General features: G+C 32.4%; 1 protein-coding gene across 2 annotated transcripts in view; it reads left to right on the forward strand.

Moving 5' to 3' along the window:
* The first annotated feature begins 1,691 nt into the window (after positions 1 to 1,691).
* The window catches only part of LOC102803360 (D-aspartate oxidase-like), a 55,281-nt gene continuing 33,479 nt past the window's right edge, over positions 1,692 to 23,493 (forward strand). Inside the window, exons 1-8 of one of the 2 annotated variants that reach the window (XM_085491544.1) lie at positions 1,692 to 1,771; positions 3,237 to 3,397; positions 5,819 to 6,032; positions 6,716 to 6,836; positions 7,471 to 7,550; positions 7,844 to 7,909; positions 8,128 to 8,182; positions 14,720 to 14,818. In XM_085491544.1, the coding sequence (XP_085347670.1) occupies positions 5,830 to 6,032; positions 6,716 to 6,836; positions 7,471 to 7,550; positions 7,844 to 7,909; positions 8,128 to 8,182; positions 14,720 to 14,818 (624 nt within the window). In that variant the 5' untranslated portion in view covers positions 1,692 to 1,771; positions 3,237 to 3,397; positions 5,819 to 5,829. Of the gene's footprint in view, positions 1,779 to 3,236; positions 3,398 to 5,818; positions 6,033 to 6,715; positions 6,837 to 7,470; positions 7,551 to 7,843; positions 7,910 to 8,127; positions 8,183 to 14,719; positions 14,819 to 23,493 lie in introns of both variants that reach the window. The other variant, XM_085491543.1, reaches the window with a different exon arrangement.

A 23,493-nucleotide genomic window follows, 5' to 3' on the forward strand; every position in this document is an offset into this window, starting at 1 on the left:
TTTCCGGCTGACGGTTACGCGACGGATATACCACCCCCGTAGTCCGACGGTTACGCGACGGTTATACTGCATAACCGCCATGTACCGTTGTGTAACCGGACCGAAAACACGCGATTTCATGCCGTGATTGTACCATTACATCTGCAAATATGAAAATACTAACAGGCCATGTACATATAATTTCCATTGTAAAATAACTATTGTATTGTGACCAGTGTACTCACCGAAGATCCCTCTTCGGTTAATCGCATACTTTTTTCTTTAGAAAATAGACATCACACAAAATACAGACCAAGCTTCACAAATACTCGGACATATCAGGTACATTAACAAAACATGAAAACAAAAATAGCTTGATTTCCACTAAGATAACAGGATAAAGTGTTCCAAGGACAGTAAATGGAAATAAGAAAAGTTAAGTATGGTGTCATACCAAAATTCAAAAGAAAAGCCAACAAAGACCAGTTCAAATATAACATGAAAATGAGCGACACCCTGTCGAACGGGAAACATAACAGAAAGTATTGATTTAGTAGAAAAATTACAAAAGTTGAAAAGGTCGGCACTTAATAATTCGGATTTTATTCTGTGTGCAATCAGAGATTCGATTGCCACAAAAGCAATTGAAGAGATGGAGAAGCCCGCGTTTGTTTGTAACCCACTATCGGTGGTCATTAACAGAGAAAGTTAGAAGCGCTTAATTTTAGACCTGAGAGGTGTTGACCTCTTTGTATTTAAGAATTTGCATCATATAAGACAAAGTGCGTAATATTTAATTTTCGTTATTGGTGCCCTAACACCGAGGCTATGTTCAACACTTATTATATTGTGCTTTACAAATACAGCACCAGCCCCCCCCCCCCCCTTCAGTCCGCGAAAAAAATCAATTGACAAACCCAGCCCACAAGAGGTGCGCGGACGTAGCCTTCAGCAACGCCAATAGGTGTGCGCGCATTTCCCAAATTTCTGGTTTGAAACTGACACGCGAGATGACGAAAAGTAACACCTTTTTAAAAACTTTAATGAACTGTTTGTTTTTGGTTATTCACATTTTTATTTTCAAATTTAAAAGAATATCAGTAGTACGGTATTTTGCCTGCATGCTTTTTGTTGTTCGTTATTCTATGCAACAAATCTTTGGATCAGAATGATAACAAACATTTTACCTTGACAACCGAAGACTGCAAATGCTTTTTGCTTTCGTTTTTTATGGATTGCAAGATATGAAGTGGTACTACAGGTGGCTTTTTAAGAAGTTATCTCTAGATCCTGTGAGTCATTACCGTTGAGAATTTTTTTGTGAAATAACTGAACCATTCATTTGGTTTTATATTGATATCAGGAATATGTTATTTATCAATCTCGTAAGATTTTCCAAAATATTGATTTATAAAGATTTATATATGTACCGTATTCACTTGTTGTATGTTGTTAGCACAGTCACTTGGGGCTGAAAATCAATAAATACTAATTTTCAATAAAAATCATCCGCTATACGTAGATAAATAAACGTATATAAATATACGTATTTATATACGTATATTTATATATATATATACGTATATTTATATACGTATAGCGAATGATTTTTGTTGTTGAAAATTAGTATTTATTGATTTTCAGCCCCCAAGTGACTGTGGTTGTTAGTTAATCACAATGACGACGGCAGTACGCCCTCTCGTGTTTCCTAACCCGACCCGGCCTTCTGGGTATTTCATTTGTCTTCACAGATCGTCAACAGGAGCTCGATATGCCTATCAGTATCGTGTCGGTGAGTGGTCAGTGACTATCTTATTTATCATATTGATTTGATATAGGCTACAAGATTCTAACAGCTTCCACTCCTAGCACTTTCATGGACTTTTATTTTCACTATTGACCGAAGAAAAGACCACTAGGGACCTAACGATCTATTCGTGTCAATACAGGACGTATGTAGAATGGAACGACTTTGTCCAATTATAGTACTATACCCGGCACTATACTAATCAGAATAATCAACATGAAAATATAAACACAGATATTGCGCCAGCAACCGCCTGGCTCTGGTATGAAAAAACAAAACGAAACATTGTTTTAATTTGTTGGAAATTATTACAGCGCTAGCAGCTGTGTCACCTAGCTGCAGTTCTGTAGCTCGCTTGGTTTCGCTGTCGGTTACGGTAAACCAAGCGAGCTACAGAACTGCAGCTACTGTGTCACCGTGACTGAAATCAACAACACTCGCCGTCTATGTATCATGCAGTAGTGCATTTTACCGTGGTATGCATGGAAATGTATGTCCTAAAACATCGAATGCAGATAAAACCCAACTAAGCCGAGAAGCTGAATTGTTCGAGTTACGGACATCGAGTTGCGAACACTGAGTTACAAAAACATCGAGTCAACATAAATGACCACGCCCACTTTTGCAAAATCATGCACAAATTGTAACTCTTTGTCTAATTAACAATTAACAGAACTTCGAGCTATGGGCAACATATATTTTTATTTTTGTGCACATTTAGTAACTCAAACTTCAAATAACAGTTAACCGAACTTCAAGTTACAGGCAACTGTTTTGTTTAATGTTCAAATTTAGTAACTTGAATTTTCATTATCAGTTAATGGGAAATAAACAATGTTAAATAAAACAAAAATCATATGTTGCCGGTGACTTGAAGTTCGGTTAGCTGTCAGTTTACAATTTAAGCATGGTTTTGCAAAAGCGGGCATGGTTTCTGAAATATGGGTGTGGTCATTTTTGTAACTAGATGTTTTCTTAACTGGATGTTCAAATCTAGCCAAATTAAATTTAATGACATATGCTTGTTTTACATTACAAAACTGGTATAATTCTATAATTTCTAGTATTCTGAACATGGGTAAGGTCCTGTACTGGGGCATAGTTGTTACGCCCCATCCATGTATTGGCATAGAAAAGATGGTCAGGCTCCTGTTGAGGGGACCATTTATATAATTATAATATATATCAAAGATTTAAGATGAGTGTATGCAATGTTATTGCTCAATGTTTCACAGGAGGAATTTTTGTCTAACAACTTTGTGAAGTATGTTTTTGGATTCCACTGGGTCACTTTGTTTAATTTGGCATATTTTATCCAATTCTTTCAATAATTAATAATTTCCCAAAATTTAGATGGTTCTACTGAATAAGCATTGATAATTCTGAAAGCTTAAATCATATTTTCTTTTTTGTTAATTAATTGAACTGTTATTTTTTTAAATTACCACAGATTATTGGATCAAGAGAAAACATTTGAAGCAGTTTAGTGCATTTTTCAACTGCAAGATTATCCCAAAATTGCAAGACAAATCTACATTTCAAGAAACTTGTGTAAATTAACAGGTTTGTGGAAAAAACGAACTGTGTCTATGCAAGATTGTTTTTGATATTGTAAGTACATATAAATACTGCAAATAAACATTTAAATTGTGTGTTTTCTCATTCATGCTTACTAAATGAAACCTATCTTGGCATCTATTTATCTGTATTTGTGTTTGTCTGATATAATGTCACATGTACGAGTTTCAACACAAAATTACACTTTTTTTTCCCATCTTTACTCTGTATTTTACATTTTCAGATTTCAGGCTTTGTAATTTGGTTTGTTTCACACATGAGTTAATTATACTTGTCAGTTTGTTTTGTGATCAAAATGGTCCTGAATCTGTCAGCCATGTTGGTTTTATTTTAATGCACCACCCATATCTTGGATGTGACTGATTTGAGATATAAGGGAAGATACATATGCATGCGCTTCATTTGGATGATCTTTGGCAAGTTGGTGGCTGTGTGCACTTACCTTTTTTAGCTCCGCTGTCGACTTTGTCGAGCGGAGCTTATCATATGAGTGATTGTCCGTCGTCGTCCGTGTCAATGTTTTACTTTTTCGACTTCTTCTTGAAAACTACAAGCCTGAATGCTTTGATACTTGGTGTATATGTAACTTGGGTAGACCTCTCTTAGGTTTGTTCATTTCATGTTGATATCTTCAATTCTCTAATTTTGGTGAATATTTTTGTCATTTTTGGTAAAAAGTGATATTTTCGACTTCTTGTTAAAAACCGCAAGTGCAATTGCTTTGATATTACATATATAGGTACTACATGTGTACCTCTCTCAGATTTGTTCATTTTGTAATGATATCTTTAATTCTCTAATTTTGGTGAATATTTTTGTCATTTTTGGTAAAAAGTGATATTTTCGACTTCTTGTTAAAAACCACAAGTGCAATTGCTTTGATATTACATATATAGGTACTACATATGGACCTCTCTCAGATTTGTTCATTTTGTAATGATATCTTTAATTCTCTAATTTTGGTGAATATTTTTGTCATTTTTGGTAAAAAGTGATATTTTGGACTTCTTGTTAAAAACCGCAAGTGCAATTGCTTTGATATTACATATATAGGTACTACATGTGGACCTCTCTTAGAATTGTTCATTTTGTAATGATATCTTTAATTCTCTAATTTTGGTGAATATTTTTATCATTTTTGGTAAAAAGTGATATTTTCGACTTCTTGTTAAAAACCGCAAGTCCAATTGCTTTGATACTACATATATAGGTACTACATGTGGACCTCTCTCAGATTTGTTCATTTTGTGATGATATCTTCAATTCTCTAATTTTGGTGAATATTTTTGTAATTTTTGGTAAAAAGTGATATTTTCGACTTCTTGTTAAAAACCACAAGTCCGATTGCTTTGATATTACATATATAGGTACTACATGTGGACCTCTCTCAGATTTGTTCTTTTGTGATGATGTCTTCAATTCTCTAATTTTGGTGAATATTTTTGTAATTTTTGGTAAAAAGTGATATTTTCGACTTCTTGTTAAAAACCAATAGTTCAATTGCTTTGATATTACGTATATAGATACTACATGTAGACCTTTCTCAGATTTGTTCATTTCGTGATGATATCTTGGATTCTATAATTTTGGTGAATATTTTTGTCATATTTGGTAAAAAGTGATATTTTCGACTTCTTGTTAAAAACCAAAAGTTCAATTGCTTTGATATTACATATATAGATACTACACGTAGACCTTTCTCAGATTTGTTCATTTCGTGATGATATCTTCAATTCTCTAATTTTGGTGAATATTTTAGTCATTTTTGGTAGAAAGTGATATTTTCGACTTCTTGTTAAAAACTGTAAGTCCGATTGCTTTGATACTATACATATTGTTCATTTTCTGATGATGTCTTCAGTTCTTTAATTGAAATGTGCATTTCTAACAGCGGAGCTATCTCAGCCGATAGGCTGCTTGTTCAAATTCACTTTCACTGATTTTGTTTCAATGTTGTCCTTCAGTTAAATTTAACTGACTGATGTTAATACATGTCATCGATCACTCAAGCTAATTTTATTGAAACATACATGATATGAACAATATAGACAGTGTTTTATTTTTTGATTTTAATTAATGTCATGTTTAATATGAATTTGTCCTTAATTGTTCCATTTTCCATTATTTTGTTAATCCAACCAAATACAAACACAAACAGGACTGTTTTGCATTTATATTTTGGTAGCATTTGTGTCAGGCAAAAAAAAATTATTAAAAAAAAATAACCAACCAGACTGCCATGATATAATTTTGTGGAGTGGTAGCTGGATTGTGCATGTTAAATGTGGGTCCCATACCACACATAGCAACATTATTACATGTGAGTCAAATTCATTGCTTATTTCTTCACAATTCAAATGCATATGACCATACTGAATAACATGTTTGTTCATATCCTATTTAGTATGCAAGTCATGAATCTATGTTAATAATATCTTTCATTTTGGTTCACAGTTGTATATATAATGATGGCACAGCAAAGAGTGTGTGTGATTGGAGCTGGTGTGATAGGTTTATCATGTGCAGTTAATATCATAGAAACCATATCCAATGTGGATGTAACAATAGTATCTCATTTGTTCTCACCAAACACAACTTCTGATGTAGCTGCTGCCATTTTTGGATTGAAGCCTTTGGTATTTGGCGATACTTCTCCATCATTACAGAAGTAAGAAATATATAATTTTTTTTTAAAAATGCATGCATTTTTAAATGGTGCAGTGTTGATATTAATGTAGATCTGATAACTCATGAAGCTTGTATGTTCTTGTATTTTCACACATTAGGGTTCCAAAGTTCTCTATACTGCTAGTATATGGTCATTTGAATAACTGTGTCACACCTTATTAATGAAATTACTAGTATTTTCTTTTGTAAATTAGAACTTTTTCAGCCTTTTCAGTGTGTTTACGAAAAAACATTATTATTAGCTATCAAGCAATATTTTAAAACTTGTTTAACCAATAAGAATAGAACAACACCAGAGCTTTCTAATAACAAAAACAGGCATAGTAAAATTTGTGTGGTGTTTCACCACAACATGGCAGTGTGGAGATACTTTTGAATACTAGCCATCAGGAACTCTGGGAAAGAGAATGTTAGTACTGTAAAATACTTTATTTTTGTTTGGAATTAATTGGAATTTATTTTCACTGAAGGAATGATTCAGTGAAAATAAAGTCCAGCAAATAAAACTTATTCCCTATACATGTATTTTACATACAAAAATCAGTGAAAAAAATTCCATACAACCCACCCAAAAAGTCTTTTCAGTGAAAATGAAATGAAATGAAATGCAGAGTGGTAGATTTCTAGACTCCTATGATGATGGTGCATTTTTTTCCTATGTAGAAATTGGTTTTTGACAACGTCACATCATATGGAATCCATTTTGAAGACTCAAGAAGCAAGTGAAGCAGGCGTGAATGTGATCTCTGGTTATTATTTACATAATGAAAAGAACAATGACAAAGTAAGAATGTGACTTGTGATATGTAATTAGCTGAACATTCAATATAGTACATACAAATGACAAATATAAGCAAAATTATAAGCTAAACTTGCTTGTTAGTCCCTGTTGAATAAAGTCTGAAACTGTCACCTTTGTTTCTTCTGTGTGTGAAAAAGTGCCAACTACTAATTTTTTTTGACATAGTGGACTATATGTTTTCTTTAGGTATTGGATTTCTATCAAACTTAATTGATTGGCATCCCACAGTGTGTCAACAGTTTGTCAGGATTTCGTTGGTTACTAGTATATAATTTTATTCAAACTTGGTAAGAACACATGATATGGGTCACTGATGCCTGTCAGTTTGTTTTGTGATTTAATTTAAATTGGCTGACTGGTGGCCATGTTGGTTTTATTTTAATGTGTTACCGGGTAACTATATTTTGAGATGGACCTTGGCTATAGATTTTATTTAAACTACATAATGTGATTGATGGAGAGCATGGTATCCTGTGATCTGATTGATGGAGAGCATGGTATCCTGTGATCTGATTGGTGAATAGCATGGTATCCTGTGATCTGATTGGTGGAAACACTTCAGCCATGCTAGAATGTAATATTACATAGCTTTCACCATTGCATTTTCTTTCGTCAGAAATTACCATGGAGAGATATTGCACATGGTAGCATCAGATCAATGACAAACAGTGAGTTGAATCTCTACCCAGGATACAGGTATCTATTATTATATGCATGGTTCTGATTGGCTAATATAACAAACAAGTGATGCATATTCATGATATCACCTTATCAGCCCCTATTACAGTTTCCACGTATCTGTGAGTTATAATTGGTGAGTTGATATTTTTGAAGTGTCAAAGTTTTCATCACATGAAGCCTCAACTCGGTGGATAAAAAAAAAACACTAAACAAAATAATTGGCAAGACCTATATAACTTATAATAAATTGTTTTTTGCTGACTCAACTAATGTTAAAAGTTATTTATCTTTTTTTTTTAAATATTTAGCAATGGTTTGTCATTCTCAATGTTGATGTGTGAGACCAGGAAATACCTACCATGGTTGATGAAAAGGTGTGTCTTTTATGATCCTGGTGTTATAATGAGATAATAATTTTCTAAGGCACAAATGCTTTCTATTTTACATGAAAACAATGAAGATAAAAAGATGACCTAAAAACAAAATAGACACAAATTTTCAGTGTGTGTTGATGAAATATTCATCATTCATTCTATACTTCTCTATGACATAATGTTAAACTAACAATGCCATTGTAATGTTACATTTATAGATATAAAGACCATGGAGGAAAAGTAATAAAACAGCACATTGGCAAATTGATTGAGGTCAGTCTTTTTTCCTTCAAATAAATATGCACTAAATATTGTGGTGTGTCATTAGGGCCATAATTTAAACCATAACACATTAAAATATGACAATTTAAATTAAAATATCAGCAGTTAAATTAAAAAAATGTGCAATTTTATTCATAATCTAAAAAACAGATGTTAAATATGAGAAATTAAATTTAAAATGCATAGTTTGAACATAAATGGTCAAGTTATTGCGATGGTTTGAACATTGTAAATTTGAACATAGCAAGTTGGTGGCACTCACCTGCACATATATGCATATAGAACCTTTGACCTGATACCAAAAATAAATGGCTGAACAATTTTTTGGTTCTTCTGTGTAAATCTTTGGTATTATCAGGCTATATTGCCATTTTGCATACAGCTTGCATACACGATGCTTCATGTAACATCGATAAAATCAACTTTCGGCTAAAAGTATCAGACATTTGTGTACCCAGCCAGGTTTCACATCCGTGCTCGAGCATATATGCCTCTGCGATATATGTATGTAAAACCCTCCTCAAACTTTGAGGTAGGTGAGGTGAATTTGCATGACAAATTTGAACTACTATGTGTGAACATTATTGGAACATGAGGCAAAATCAGCTTAGTAATGAGGGGACAACACATAGGCAAACATTTATAAAGACAGAAAGACTAACAGAACATTACATTAGACCAAAATTTCTTCATGCTGTTAAAAAATCCAGTTTGTCATGATCAAGTTCAATGCAACATGTGTATTGAAGGGTCTAGCTATGGTTCTGTTGCTCATCAGTGCGATAGACAACTGATTTATTTTTATTATTTCTTTTCAATTATTTTTAAGGAGTTGACCATTAGAAACTATGTGAGCAATGACAGAATTTGGAAACAATAAATTGCACAGAAAAAAATCCGGCGGGGATAAATAACAAACAAAAAATGCACACCTAAATCTTAGAGAAAAAAGTATTCCACATAGTGTATAAGAAACTGTAGTACCGATAAATTCATCAGGGAAATAAAAAAATGGCAAAAAACTAAGTGAAGGAAACAATAATTTGCGCAGTTTTTCTGACATTGCCTCTTCCAGAGTTTCTAATGATCCATGTACCTCTTATTAAATGAATATGATGACTATGGCTGTGATGGTTTCATATAGCCCAATTAGTCACAAGTACTCTGTCAAAGCGAGGTTATTTTGCACATCAGCCAAGGAATGAACCGCAGTTGTAGGTAAAACTTTGATACAACTATATCTCAATGTGATTGGTCAACAAAAGTATGTGGTGTTGCCTCTCACATTCGCACATTGCAAGGTGTTCAATATCTTATCTAATTTTGCTACATTCAAGCTAAGGCGATATAAACGATACAATAACAGTAATAAATAGCAGCGATGACGGGTTTCGAGCCTGCGTGGCTCATGGCAAATTGCACTTTCACAGAAGTTCCTGGACCATCAGAAAGTGGTGCAATTGAGCACTTCCGATTTGTGTTCTACCTAAGATGGCGGCCAGGTCATGTGACCTACATAGCTGGTTTTTGGGTATGCTCCACAACTCATGGCCCTTTAACAGCATGCAAAATAGCAAATCAATCGCAGCATTATTTTTCAAGTTACAAATAATAATATTAAACATAGCAATTACAATAGGGTTTCGCCCCATAGGGCTCGAAACCCTAATAATAATAGTAAACTGTTCCATATATATTAACGACAAGCTCCAAGTGAGTTTGGAGTGTCGTTTCCAAGCGCCCTTTAGAGTTAAAATCCATGATACAAACCACAGACCAAATGCAATGTAAAAGGATGCTTGATACTAGTGGATGGTAGTAATATGTCGATACGAGGCAAATGTAGTTTCCAAGTGTATTTTACAAATATCAGAGTGGTTTTCCAAATATTTCTAAAAAACTTGTTCTAAAGCATGACATCATTTTATTAAAAAAAATTAAGTCACTTCGGCCAATTTGAAACTGATAAAAAATTATGGGGCAGTAATTTCAGGCACAGGTAACTGTGAAGAAACGTCGTTCGCGAGTGTCACTTGAATGGTATACTCCATTGTGTCAGCACATTTTAATACAAAATGGTCCAACTGGCCGTGACTTTCAATGTGGAGAAAATAAACTGGCATAATGTACACGGTACAGTCAGCCATCATGGTGACTCATCACAGTTACTATCATTCTCATTTGCATGTTATCTTCAGAAGAGCTCCACCTATGCGCTATGTTTAAAAGAGTGACACCTAAGTGATATGTTCAAATCAACTAAGTTAAAACTTTTGAAATAAGAATAAACAGAATGGTGATAAATATTTAACGTTCATTTATCATATGATCATTTATCATGATGCGATCATGGAATCCAAAAAATGAATTTATGTGCATATGAGATATTGTGCAAAAATGCCACTGTGGTGATAAATTTGGATTCCTATATTGTTTATATCTACTCCTTCTGCAGTATTATTTTACCATGCAAATATGAACTCTGTTGGCTGATTGTCAATCTTTTCACCCAAAGTGGCACTAATTTCCTGCAGATTCACAATTCAAATTATTCTATGGTAATTGGTCAACTATTACAGAGGGCTCTCTCGATTCAAGTACGGCTACAAGATCAATTTGCCAGGCACCCCTCAATTGACATCCGGTCAGGCTGAACATGATCCTACAAGAAGTGAAAGACTTGTTGACAAAGAGCACAGTCACAGTGCTGTCCAACAATTTCCCATCCCCAGTATCTCATAACATTTTGTTGAAAAAAAAGATGAAGGGAATGAAGGTGACCTAAGTCAACTGAGTCATTACTTCCCAACCTGTCATCAGTATCGTTGTGTACTAAAGTAAAAGGGAAGTTTAGCAGCAGAGTTTTCAACATGTCTAGATTTCACAAACATTAAACAAAATAATCAAAACCCATTTCCTGGTGTTTTTTTGATAAACAGTGATTATTAGTGAACAGGACACAGTGTGATTGATTCTCATTTGCATAATAAAATCACTTTGAATTCCCATTCTGACACTGAACTTACAGCTCCACAATGCAACCTCTATGTCATTGGTAGATAAGAGATTAGTGTTTAACAATATAGCCAGTCCCTGACACAAGACCACCTTATGGTTTTACGAGTACAAATGGAGATGGTTCTGTTAATGGTACTCTATCCAAACCATCTGTGCTATACTCATAGTGGATTTGTTTTCACAAAAAAGATTATTTTCCCACGGCGATCAGAGGAAACAGGTTTAGTTTAGAGCCATTGTTCATGCATACACTGGTGTAGAACTAAGAAAATTGACAGACAGTGTCACCGATTATATTTCTATTGGAAACATCAACCAACCAGTCGCTTCCTAAGAGCCGGTAGTTTGGGGCATTAACCTAGTCCTAGACTACTTCCTTAGACAAGACAGTGTTCTTGCTTGATATTCTAGCCTTTGGCCAAAGATGGGGTTCTCTTTAATCTTTTTTCTGAATGACCTTCAAAATGTTTTTTGAGAAATGTGAATTAGCAAAACTGGACAAACAATCAATTTATAGTTTGTTATATACAGATGATCTAGTGTTAAAATCAGAAGTAGGATTACATAACTGCTCAATAATTTATTCTCATACTGTGAAAAATTTAACCTGAACACATTAAAAACAAAAGCCTAGTATTCAATAAAAATGGTAGATTATAAAACTTAAATACAGCTTCAATTACAAAACATTTTTGAACATGTAATTAAACCTTCATTAACTATTCAGGGAAAAACATAGTTGAACTCTGGTGACCTTGCCCTTTGTTAAATAATATAATTCCCTTTATCATAGTTTGTTTCAATATAAATATGCATTGTCATAATTAATTTTGAATACAAACATGTTTTGGGGTTGAACCAACAGTGGGGAATCAGTCTACCGAATGTCCTTAAAAGATGTAAATATCTTACAAAAACATGCCTTATTTGTTTAATTATTTTAAGGAACATAATTTCCAGCTTTATTCAAAGTAATTCAGATATTTTAGAATAAAAACAAATGTCTCATTGCAAAAAAAAAGTGCTGCATTTAGATGTGAATAGATTCATAAAACATGCAAGATAACAGAAAAATTTAGCTGGCTTTAGTCCAAGTATTTTGTACAGGTGTCTGTCAAAAATTAATGATTCACTGAGACAAATATGAACTGCCTCATTGTGTGACTACTGTATTATATGAAAAGTAAAAAAAAAACTCCCTTTATGAATAGCTATCATGTTGCAAGCTCTGCTTTGTATGCAAATCAACTTACTGTAGAATACTTTATTTTCGCTTGGAATTTATTTTCGCTGAAGGGATGTTTCCGTGAAAATAAAATCCAGCGAATATACTTTTTTTCCTATATTTCACATTAAACTCATCAAAAATCAGTGAAAATAAATTCCACACAAAACGCCTAAAAAGCCTTTTCAGCGAAAATTTATTCAAGCGAAAATAAAGTATTCCACAGTAAATAGTTGGTGTCCAGTGGAGGAAGAAGTCAACAGTACTGTTGCCTCCTGAGAATCTACATCTTCAAACACTGCAATCTTTGAAGTACGTTTTTAAACTAGTATTATAAAAATTCTATCATTCTGTTCTAATAGCTGAAACATATTCCTGTGAGTTTTCATTTGTTGAATGAACTGTTTGTCAAATACAGAATACATATATTTTAGAATAATTTTCTTTTTAAAATGTGGATGAAATGTTTTGCTTTTAATGTATTTTTTATGTATTGTTTTTGATTTGATAACTTTGAACTAAACAGATTTTCTATTAGCTTCAGATCTTGATCAAAGTTAGGCACCCAGTTCATAGGAGTGCTTATATTGATTTTCTGACATCTTGTTTTCTGTAAAGATTTTATTGGTAGGTTTGCAAATGTGTATCAGACTGTGCAATCTCTCCATGAGTTGGTTTTGAAACCCAGTATGGGATTCTGAGATACATTACCAAGGATATTATTACAAGATAAATCATTTGCTTCATTGAACACATACAACAATGCATATTTCCACTGAGATCAGTGACCTTTGATGTGTATCACCAGTGATCAGTCAAGTAGAAACAGTCAAAATATTTTATCATATTTTCTCAATTTTTGCATGATATTTTCATACAGGACATCTGTTGTTCAAACTCAGGGAAGACTTTATACTGATGAATAAGGTGACCAAGTTTGATAAAGTTTGGAATAGAATTAGTAAAGTTATTATGCACACAATAACAATTATTAACGACGACGACGACGACGACAACGCCGGACAAAATTTTTCCCTTAATATACCTTTCCCTTCCATCTTTGATGGTACGGGCAAGGTAATAAAATATGCAGACAAATCACAGAAAAATTAAATTTAAAGTTCTCCAAAATGTTGCTTCAGTTAAATCAATCAGCAACAAATATAGCAGTAAAATGGAAGTGGGAACATTTTCAGTCTTTGGAAAATAATTACCATGTACTGATATAGATTCTGTGCAAAAACAGGGGGACAGTTTAGTTAACAATGCAGTAATATGCATCATAGTCACTGTGGACAAAAATAATACAGGGATTAAGTGGAGAAAATAGAATTATAAGCTACCTGCAGGATAAGATTACAAGCGGATTATGTAAAACAGTGAAAATGGGTAATTGAGAAAGAGAAAATTGTGTTAGGGCAACAAAATAAATTTTGGATATATAATAAATTTGAAATGGATGATTACATATAATTAATGTAAGAACTGTAGGAAATGCATTAACAAACTATGAATAAGCAACCACAATCTAATGATATAAAAGTTTAGACACTTTCGGTCAAAAATGGATTTAGATAATATAAATAATGAGGTTGAGTACCAAAACATAATGGAAAGGCCGGAAAAGAACTCTTCAGTAAAACTGAATACAAACCCAACTTTTAATTCACTTAAAGAGGGAGGGTTGTCACCTGCACATGCACGGGAGTCCCAAGCCACAATGACAACACACGCTAAAAAAGCAAAGGCTCATGGGTAGATGCTTGTTTGTAAACACTATGGCCATCTGACACATCTGCAGGTGACGTTACACTTATATTTACAATTTTTTGGTTCTTGTTTCAAACGCAGCCTCAAAGGCGGACTATTAACTCTTATTTCAATTTTCCATTTGTGACGTCTCTAACAATTTCTCAGAAATTCTGCAGCAGATATCGATGAAACTTGGCAGGTTGATGAACAAGTCTCTGCCGGCCGAGTATGCACACAATTTTTTTTTCCAGATCTGAAAATCCTAAGTGGGTGAATGGTTTTCAGTTATCAGATTTAGGGAAATCACTTCATGATGAATTGTACCCACAAAGAATACATATTAATTCAATTGTTTGCAGATGTTCCATGTATTATTTAACATGAGTATTTTATAATTAAATAAAGAGGACTGAGACATTCATGTCTTGTCATATTTTATATAAGCAGGAGGAACTTGGGGGTACTGCCCCCTTAGGTTTCAAATTCGTGTATATTAAGGATTGTCTGAATTGCACTACTTTCCTATCACTCAGTTATCAGAATATAATATAATTGTCAACTGTGCTGGAGTTGAAGCAAAACATTTAGTAAATGATGACTTAATACATCCAGCAAGAGGACAAACAATAAGGGTAAGTAAAGTATTTAGTAACCTCAATGCATCCAAATAGGGAAAACAATAAGAGTAAGCAAAGTATTCAGTAACCTCAATACATTCAAATAGGGAAAACAATAAGGGTCAGCAAAGTATTTAGTAACCTCAATACATTCAAATAGGGAAAACAAGGGTAAGCAAAGTATTTAGTAACCTCAATACATCGAAATAGGGAAAACAATAAGGGTAAGCAAAGTATTTAGTAACCTCAATACATCCAAATGGGGAAAAAATTAAGAGTAAGCAAAGTATTTAGTAACCTCAATGCATCCAAATAGGGAAAACAATAAACAAAGTATTTAGTAACCTCAATACATCCAAATAGGGAAAACAATAAAGGTAAGCAAAGTATTTAGTAACCTCAATACATTCAAATAAGGAAAACAATAAGGGTAAGAAAAGTATTAGTAACCTCAATAATCCAAATAGGGAAAAACAATAAGAGTAAGGAAAGTATTTACTAACCTCAATACATCCAAATAGGGAAAACAATAAGGGTAAACAAAGTATTTAGTAACCTCAATACATTCAAATAGGAAAAACAATAAGGGTAAGCAAAGTATTTAGTAACCTCAATGCATCCAGATAGGAAAAACAATAAGGGTAAGCAAAGTATTTAGTAACCTCAATACATCCAAATAGGGAAAACAAGAGTAAGCAAAGTATTTAGTAACCTCAATACATTCAAATAGGGAAAACAATAAGGGTAAGAAAAGTATTAGTAACCTCAATAATCCAAATAGGGAAAACAATAAGAGTAACCAAAGTATTTAGTAACCACAATACATCTAAATAGGGAAAACAATAAGAGTAACCAAAATATTTAGTAACCTCAATGCATCCAAATAGGAAAAACAATAAGGGTAAGCAAAGTATTTAGTAACCTCAATGCATCCAAATAGGAAAAACAATAAAGGTAAGCAAAGTATTTGGTAACCTCAATACATCCAAATATGGAAAACAATAAGAGTAACCAAAGTATTTAGTAACCACAATACATCCAAATAGGGAAAACAATAAGGGTAAGCAAAGTATTCAGTAACCTCAATACATACAAATAAGAAAAACAATAAGGGTAAGCAAAGCATTTAGTAACCTCAATACATCAAAATAGGGAAAGCAATAAGATTAAGCAAAGTATTTAGTAACCTCAATGCATCCAAATAGGAAAAACAAGAGTAAGCAAAGTATTCAGTAACCTCAATACATTCAAATAGGGAAAACAATAAGGGTAAGCAAAGTATTTAGTAACCACAATACATCCAAATAGGGAAAACAATAAGGGTAAGCAAAGTATTTAGTAACCTCAATGCATCCAAATAGGAAAAACAAGAAGGGTAAACAAAGTATTTAGTAACCTCAATACATTCAAATAGGGAAAACAATAAACAAAGTATTTAGTAACCTCAATACATCCAAATAGGGAAAACAATAAAGGTAAGCAAAGTATTTAGTAACCTCAATACATTCAAATAAGGAAAACAATAAGGGTAAGAAAAGTATTAGTAACCTCAATAATCCAAATAGGGAAAAACAATAAGAGTAAGGAAAGTATTTACTAACCTCAATACATCCAAATAGGGAAAACAATAAGGGTAAACAAAGTATTTAGTAACCTCAATACATTCAAATAGGAAAAACAATAAGGGTAAGCAAAGTATTTAGTAACCTCAATGCATCCAGATAGGAAAAACAATAAGGGTAAGCAAAGTATTTAGTAACCTCAATACATCCAAATAGGGAAAACAAGAGTAAGCAAAGTATTTAGTAACCTCAATACATTCAAATAGGGAAAACAATAAGGGTAAGAAAAGTATTAGTAACCTCAATAATCCAAATAGGGAAAACAATAAGAGTAACCAAAGTATTTAGTAACCACAATACATCTAAATAGGGAAAACAATAAGAGTAACCAAAATATTTAGTAACCTCAATGCATCCAAATAGGAAAAACAATAAGGGTAAGCAAAGTATTTAGTAACCTCAATGCATCCAAATAGGAAAAACAATAAAGGTAAGCAAAGTATTTGGTAACCTCAATACATCCAAATATGGAAAACAATAAGAGTAACCAAAGTATTTAGTAACCACAATACATCCAAATAGGGAAAACAATAAGGGTAAGCAAAGTATTCAGTAACCTCAATACATACAAATAAGAAAAACAATAAGGGTAAGCAAAGCATTTAGTAACCTCAATACATCAAAATAGGGAAAGCAATAAGATTAAGCAAAGTATTTAGTAACCTCAATGCATCCAAATAGGAAAAACAAGAGTAAGCAAAGTATTCAGTAACCTCAATACATTCAAATAGGGAAAACAATAAGGGTAAGCAAAGTATTTAGTAACCACAATACATCCAAATAGGGAAAACAATAAGGGTAAGCAAAGTATTTAGTAACCTCAATGCATCCAAATAGGAAAAACAAGAAGGGTAAACAAAGTATTTAGTAACCTCAATACATTCAAATAGGGAAAACAATAAGGATAAGAAAAGTATTTAGAAACCACAATACATCCAAATAGGGAAAACAATAAGGGTAAGCAAAGTATTTAGTAACCTCAATGCATCCAAATAGGGAAAACAAGAAGGGTAAACAAAGTATTTAGTAACCTCAATACATTAAAATAGGGAAAACAATAAGGATAAGAAAAGTATTTAGAAACCACAATACATCCAAATAGGGAAAACAATAAGGGTAAGCAAAGTATTTAGTAACCTCAATGCATCCAAATAGGGAAAACAGTAAGAGTAAGCAAAGTATTCAGTAACCTCAATACATCTAAATAGGGAAAACAATAAGGGTAAGCAAAGTATTTAGTAACCCCAATACATCCAAATAGGGAAAACAATAAGAGTAACCAAAATATTTAGTAACCACAATACATCCAAATAGGGAAAACAATAAGGGTAAGCAAAGTATTTAGTAACCTCAATGCATCCAAATAGGGAAAACAGTAAGAGTAAGCAAAGTATTCAGTAACCTCAATACATCTAAATAGGGAAAACAATAAGGGTAAGCAAAGTATTTAGTAACCCCAATACATCCAAATAGGGAAAACAATAAGAGTAACCAAAATATTTAGTAACCACAATACATCCAAATAGGGAAAACAATAAGAGTAAGCAAAGTATTCGGTAACCTCAATACATTCAAATAGGGAAAACAATAAGGGTAAGCAAAGTATTTAGTAATCTCAATAATCCAAATAGGGAAAACAATAAGAGTAAGGAAAGTATTTAGTAACCCCAATACATCTAAAATAGGGAAAACAATAAGGGTAAGCAAAGTATTTAGTAACCTCAATACATCCAAATAGGAAAAACAATAAGAGTAACCAAAATATTTAGTAACCACAATACATCAAAATAGGGAAAACAATAAGAGTAAGCAAAGTATTCGGTAACCTCAATACATTCAAATAGGGAAAACAATAAGGGTAAGCAAAGTATTTAGTAATCTCAATAATCCAAATAGGGAAAACAATAAGAGTAAGGAAAGTATTTAGTAACCCCAATACATCTAAAATAGGGAAAACAATAAGGGTAAGCAAAGTATTTAGTAACCTCAATACATCCAAATAGGAAAAACAATAAGGGTAAGCAAAGTATTTAGTAACCACAATACATCCAAATAGGGAAAACAATAAGGGTAAGCAAAGTATTTAGTAACCTCAATGCATCCAAATAGGAAAAACAATAAAGGTAAACAAAGTATTTGGTAACCTCAATACATTCAAATAGGGAAAACAATAAGAGTAAGCAAAGTATTTAGTAACCTCAATACATCCAAATAGGGAAAACAAGAAGGGTAAACAAAGTATTTAGTAACCTCAATACATTCAAATAGGGAAAACAATAAGGGTAAGAAAAGTATTAGTAACCTCAATAATCCAAATAGGGAAAACAATAAGGGTAAACAAAGTATTTAGTAACCTCAATGCAGCCAAATAGGAAAAACAATAAGAGTAAGCAAAGTATTCAGTAACCTCGATACATTCAAATAGGGAAAACAATAAGGGTAACCAAAGTATTTAGTAACCACAATACATCCAAATAGGGAAAACAAGGGTAAGCAAAGTATTCAGTAACCTCAATACATACAAATAAGAAAAACAATAAGGGTAAGCAAAGCATTTAGTAACCTCAATACATCAAAATAGGGAAAGCAATAAGATTAAGCAAAGTATTTAGTAACCTCAATGCATCCAAATAGGAAAAACAAGAGTAAGCAAAGTATTCAGTAACCTCAATACATTCAAATAGGGAAAACAATAAGGGTAAGCAAAGTATTTAGTAACCACAATACATCCAAATAGGGAAAACAATAAGGGTAAGCAAAGTATTTAGTAACCTCAATGCATCCAAATAGGAAAAACAAGAAGGGTAAACAAAGTATTTAGTAACCTCAATACATTCAAATAGGGAAAACAATAAGGATAAGAAAAGTATTTAGAAACCACAATACATCCAAATAGGGAAAACAATAAGGGTAAGCAAAGTATTTAGTAACCTCAATGCATCCAAATAGGGAAAACAAGAAGGGTAAACAAAGTATTTAGTAACCTCAATACATTCAAATAGGGAAAACAATAAGGATAAGAAAAGTATTTAGAAACCACAATACATCCAAATAGGGAAAACAATAAGGGTAAGCAAAGTATTTAGTAACCTCAATGCATCCAAATAGGGAAAACAGTAAGAGTAAGCAAAGTATTCAGTAACCTCAATACATCTAAATAGGGAAAACAATAAGGGTAAGCAAAGTATTTAGTAACCCCAATACATCCAAATAGGGAAAACAATAAGAGTAACCAAAATATTTAGTAACCACAATACATCCAAATAGGGAAAACAATAAGGGTAAGCAAAGTATTTAGTAACCTCAATGCATCCAAATAGGGAAAACAGTAAGAGTAAGCAAAGTATTCAGTAACCTCAATACATCTAAATAGGGAAAACAATAAGGGTAAGCAAAGTATTTAGTAACCCCAATACATCCAAATAGGGAAAACAATAAGAGTAACCAAAATATTTAGTAACCACAATACATCCAAATAGGGAAAACAATAAGAGTAAGCAAAGTATTCGGTAACCTCAATACATTCAAATAGGGAAAACAATAAGGGTAAGCAAAGTATTTAGTAATCTCAATAATCCAAATAGGGAAAACAATAAGAGTAAGGAAAGTATTTAGTAACCCCAATACATCTAAAATAGGGAAAACAATAAGGGTAAGCAAAGTATTTAGTAACCTCAATACATCCAAATAGGAAAAACAATAAGAGTAACCAAAATATTTAGTAACCACAATACATCAAGATAGGGAAAACAATAAGAGTAAGCAAAGTATTCGGTAACCTCAATACATTCAAATAGGGAAAACAATAAGGGTAAGCAAAGTATTTAGTAATCTCAATAATCCAAATAGGGAAAACAATAAGAGTAAGGAAAGTATTTAGTAACCCCAATACATCTAAAATAGGGAAAACAATAAGGGTAAGCAAAGTATTTAGTAACCTCAATACATCCAAATAGGAAAAACAATAAGGGTAAGCAAAGTATTTAGTAACCTCAATACATCCAAATAGGGAAAACAATATGGGTAAGCAAAATATTAAGTAACCCCAATACATCCAAATAGGGAAAACAATAAGGGTAACCAAAGTATTTAGTAACCACAATACATCCAAATAGGGAAAACAATAAGGGTAAGCAAAGTATTTAGTAACCTCAATGCATCCAAATAGGAAAAACAATAAAGGTAAACAAAGTATTTGGTAACCTCAATACATTCAAATAGGGAAAACAATAAGAGTAAGCAAAGTATTTAGTAACCTCAATACATCCAAATAGGGAAAACAAGAAGGGTAAACAAAGTATTTAGTAACCTCAATACATTCAAATAGGGAAAACAATAAGGGTAAGAAAAGTATTAGTAACCTCAATAATCCAAATAGGGAAAACAATAAGGGTAAACAAAGTATTTAGTAACCTCAATGCATCCAAATAGGAAAAACAATAAGAGTAAGCAAAGTATTCAGTAACCTCAATACATCCAAATATGGAAAACAATAAGAGTAACCAAAGTATTTAGTAACCACAATACATCCAAATAGGGAAAACAATAAGGGTAAGCAAAGTATTCAGTAACCTCAATACATACAAATAAGAAAAACAATAAGGGTAAGCAAAGCATTTAGTAACCTCAATACATCAAAATAGGGAAAGCAATAAGATTAAGCAAAGTATTTAGTAACCTCAATGCATCCAAATAGGAAAAACAATAAGAGTAAGCAAAGTATTCAGTAACCTCAATACATTCAAATAGGGAAAACAATAAGGGTCAGCAAAGTATTTAGTAACCTCAATACATTCAAATAGGGAAAACAAGGGTAAGCAAAGTATTTAGTAACCTCAATACATCGAAATAGGGAAAACAATAAGGGTAAGCAAAGTATTTAGTAACCTCAATACATCCAAATGGGGAAAAAATTAAGAGTAAGCAAAGTATTTAGTAACCTCAATACATCCAAATAGGGAAAACAATAAACAAAGTATTTAGTAACCTCAATACATCCAAATAGGGAAAACAATAAAGGTAAGCAAAGTATTTAGTAACCTCAATACATTTAAATAAGGAAAACAATAAGGGTAAGAAAAGTATTAGTAACCTCAATAATCCAAATAGGGAAAAACAATAAGAGTAAGGAAAGTATTTACTAACCTCAATACATCCAAATAGGGAAAACAATAAGGGTAAACAAAGTATTTAGTAACCTCAATACATTCAAATAGGAAAAACAATAAGGGTAAGCAAAGTATTTAGTAACCTCAATGCATCCAGATAGGAAAAACAATAAGGGTAAGCAAAGTATTTAGTAACCTCAATACATCCAAATAGGGAAAACAAGAGTAAGCAAAGTATTTAGTAACCTCAATACATTCAAATAGGGAAAACAATAAGGGTAAGAAAAGTATTAGTAACCTCAATAATCCAAATAGGGAAAACAATAAGAGTAACCAAAGTATTTAGTAACCTCAATACATCTAAATAGGGAAAACAATAAGAGTAACCAAAATATTTAGTAACCTCAATGCATCCAAATAGGAAAAACAATAAGGGTAAGCAAAGTATTTAGTAACCTCAATGCATCCAAATAGGAAAAACAATAAAGGTAAGCAAAGTATTTGGTAACCTCAATACATCCAAATATGGAAAACAATAAGAGTAACCAAAGTATTTAGTAACCACAATACATCCAAATAGGGAAAACAATAAGGGTAAGCAAAGTATTCAGTAACCTCAATACATACAAATAAGAAAAACAATAAGGGTAAGCAAAGCATTTAGTAACCCCAATACATCAAAATAGGGAAAGCAATAAGATTAAGCAAAGTATTTAGTAACCTCAATGCATCCAAATAGGAAAAACAAGAGTAAGCAAAGTATTCAGTAACCTCAATACATTCAAATAGGGAAAACAATAAGGGTAAGCAAAGTATTTAGTAACCACAATACATCCAAATAGGGAAAACAATAAGGGTAAGCAAAGTATTTAGTAACCTCAATGCATCCAAATAGGAAAAACAAGAAGGGTAAACAAAGTATTTAGTAACCTCAATACATTCAAATAGGGAAAACAATAAGGATAAGAAAAGTATTTAGAAACCACAATACATCCAAATAGGGAAAACAATAAGGGTAAGCAAAGTATTTAGTAACCTCAATGCATCCAAATAGGGAAAACAAGAAGGGTAAACAAAGTATTTAGTAACCTCAATACATTAAAATAGGGAAAACAATAAGGATAAGAAAAGTATTTAGAAACCACAATACATCCAAATAGGGAAAACAATAAGGGTAAGCAAAGTATTTAGTAACCTCAATGCATCCAAATAGGGAAAACAGTAAGAGTAAGCAAAGTATTCAGTAACCTCAATACATCTAAATAGGGAAAACAATAAGGGTAAGCAAAGTATTTAGTAACCCCAATACATCCAAATAGGGAAAACAATAAGAGTAACCAAAATATTTAGTAACCACAATACATCCAAATAGGGAAAACAATAAGGGTAAGCAAAGTATTTAGTAACCTCAATGCATCCAAATAGGGAAAACAGTAAGAGTAAGCAAAGTATTCAGTAACCTCAATACATCTAAATAGGGAAAACAATAAGGGTAAGCAAAGTATTTAGTAACCCCAATACATCCAAATAGGGAAAACAATAAGAGTAACCAAAATATTTAGTAACCACAATACATCCAAATAGGGAAAACAATAAGAGTAAGCAAAGTATTCGGTAACCTCAATACATTCAAATAGGGAAAACAATAAGGGTAAGCAAAGTATTTAGTAATCTCAATAATCCAAATAGGGAAAACAATAAGAGTAAGGAAAGTATTTAGTAACCCCAATACATCTAAAATAGGGAAAACAATAAGGGTAAGCAAAGTATTTAGTAACCTCAATACATCCAAATAGGAAAAACAATAAGAGTAACCAAAATATTTAGTAACCACAATACATCAAAATAGGGAAAACAATAAGAGTAAGCAAAGTATTCGGTAACCTCAATACATTCAAATAGGGAAAACAATAAGGGTAAGCAAAGTATTTAGTAATCTCAATAATCCAAATAGGGAAAA

Source organism: Saccoglossus kowalevskii, chromosome 16 (assembly GCF_978046115.1).
Source record: "Saccoglossus kowalevskii chromosome 16, keSacKowa6.1, whole genome shotgun sequence".
Lineage (NCBI taxonomy): Eukaryota > Metazoa > Hemichordata > Enteropneusta > Harrimaniidae > Saccoglossus > Saccoglossus kowalevskii.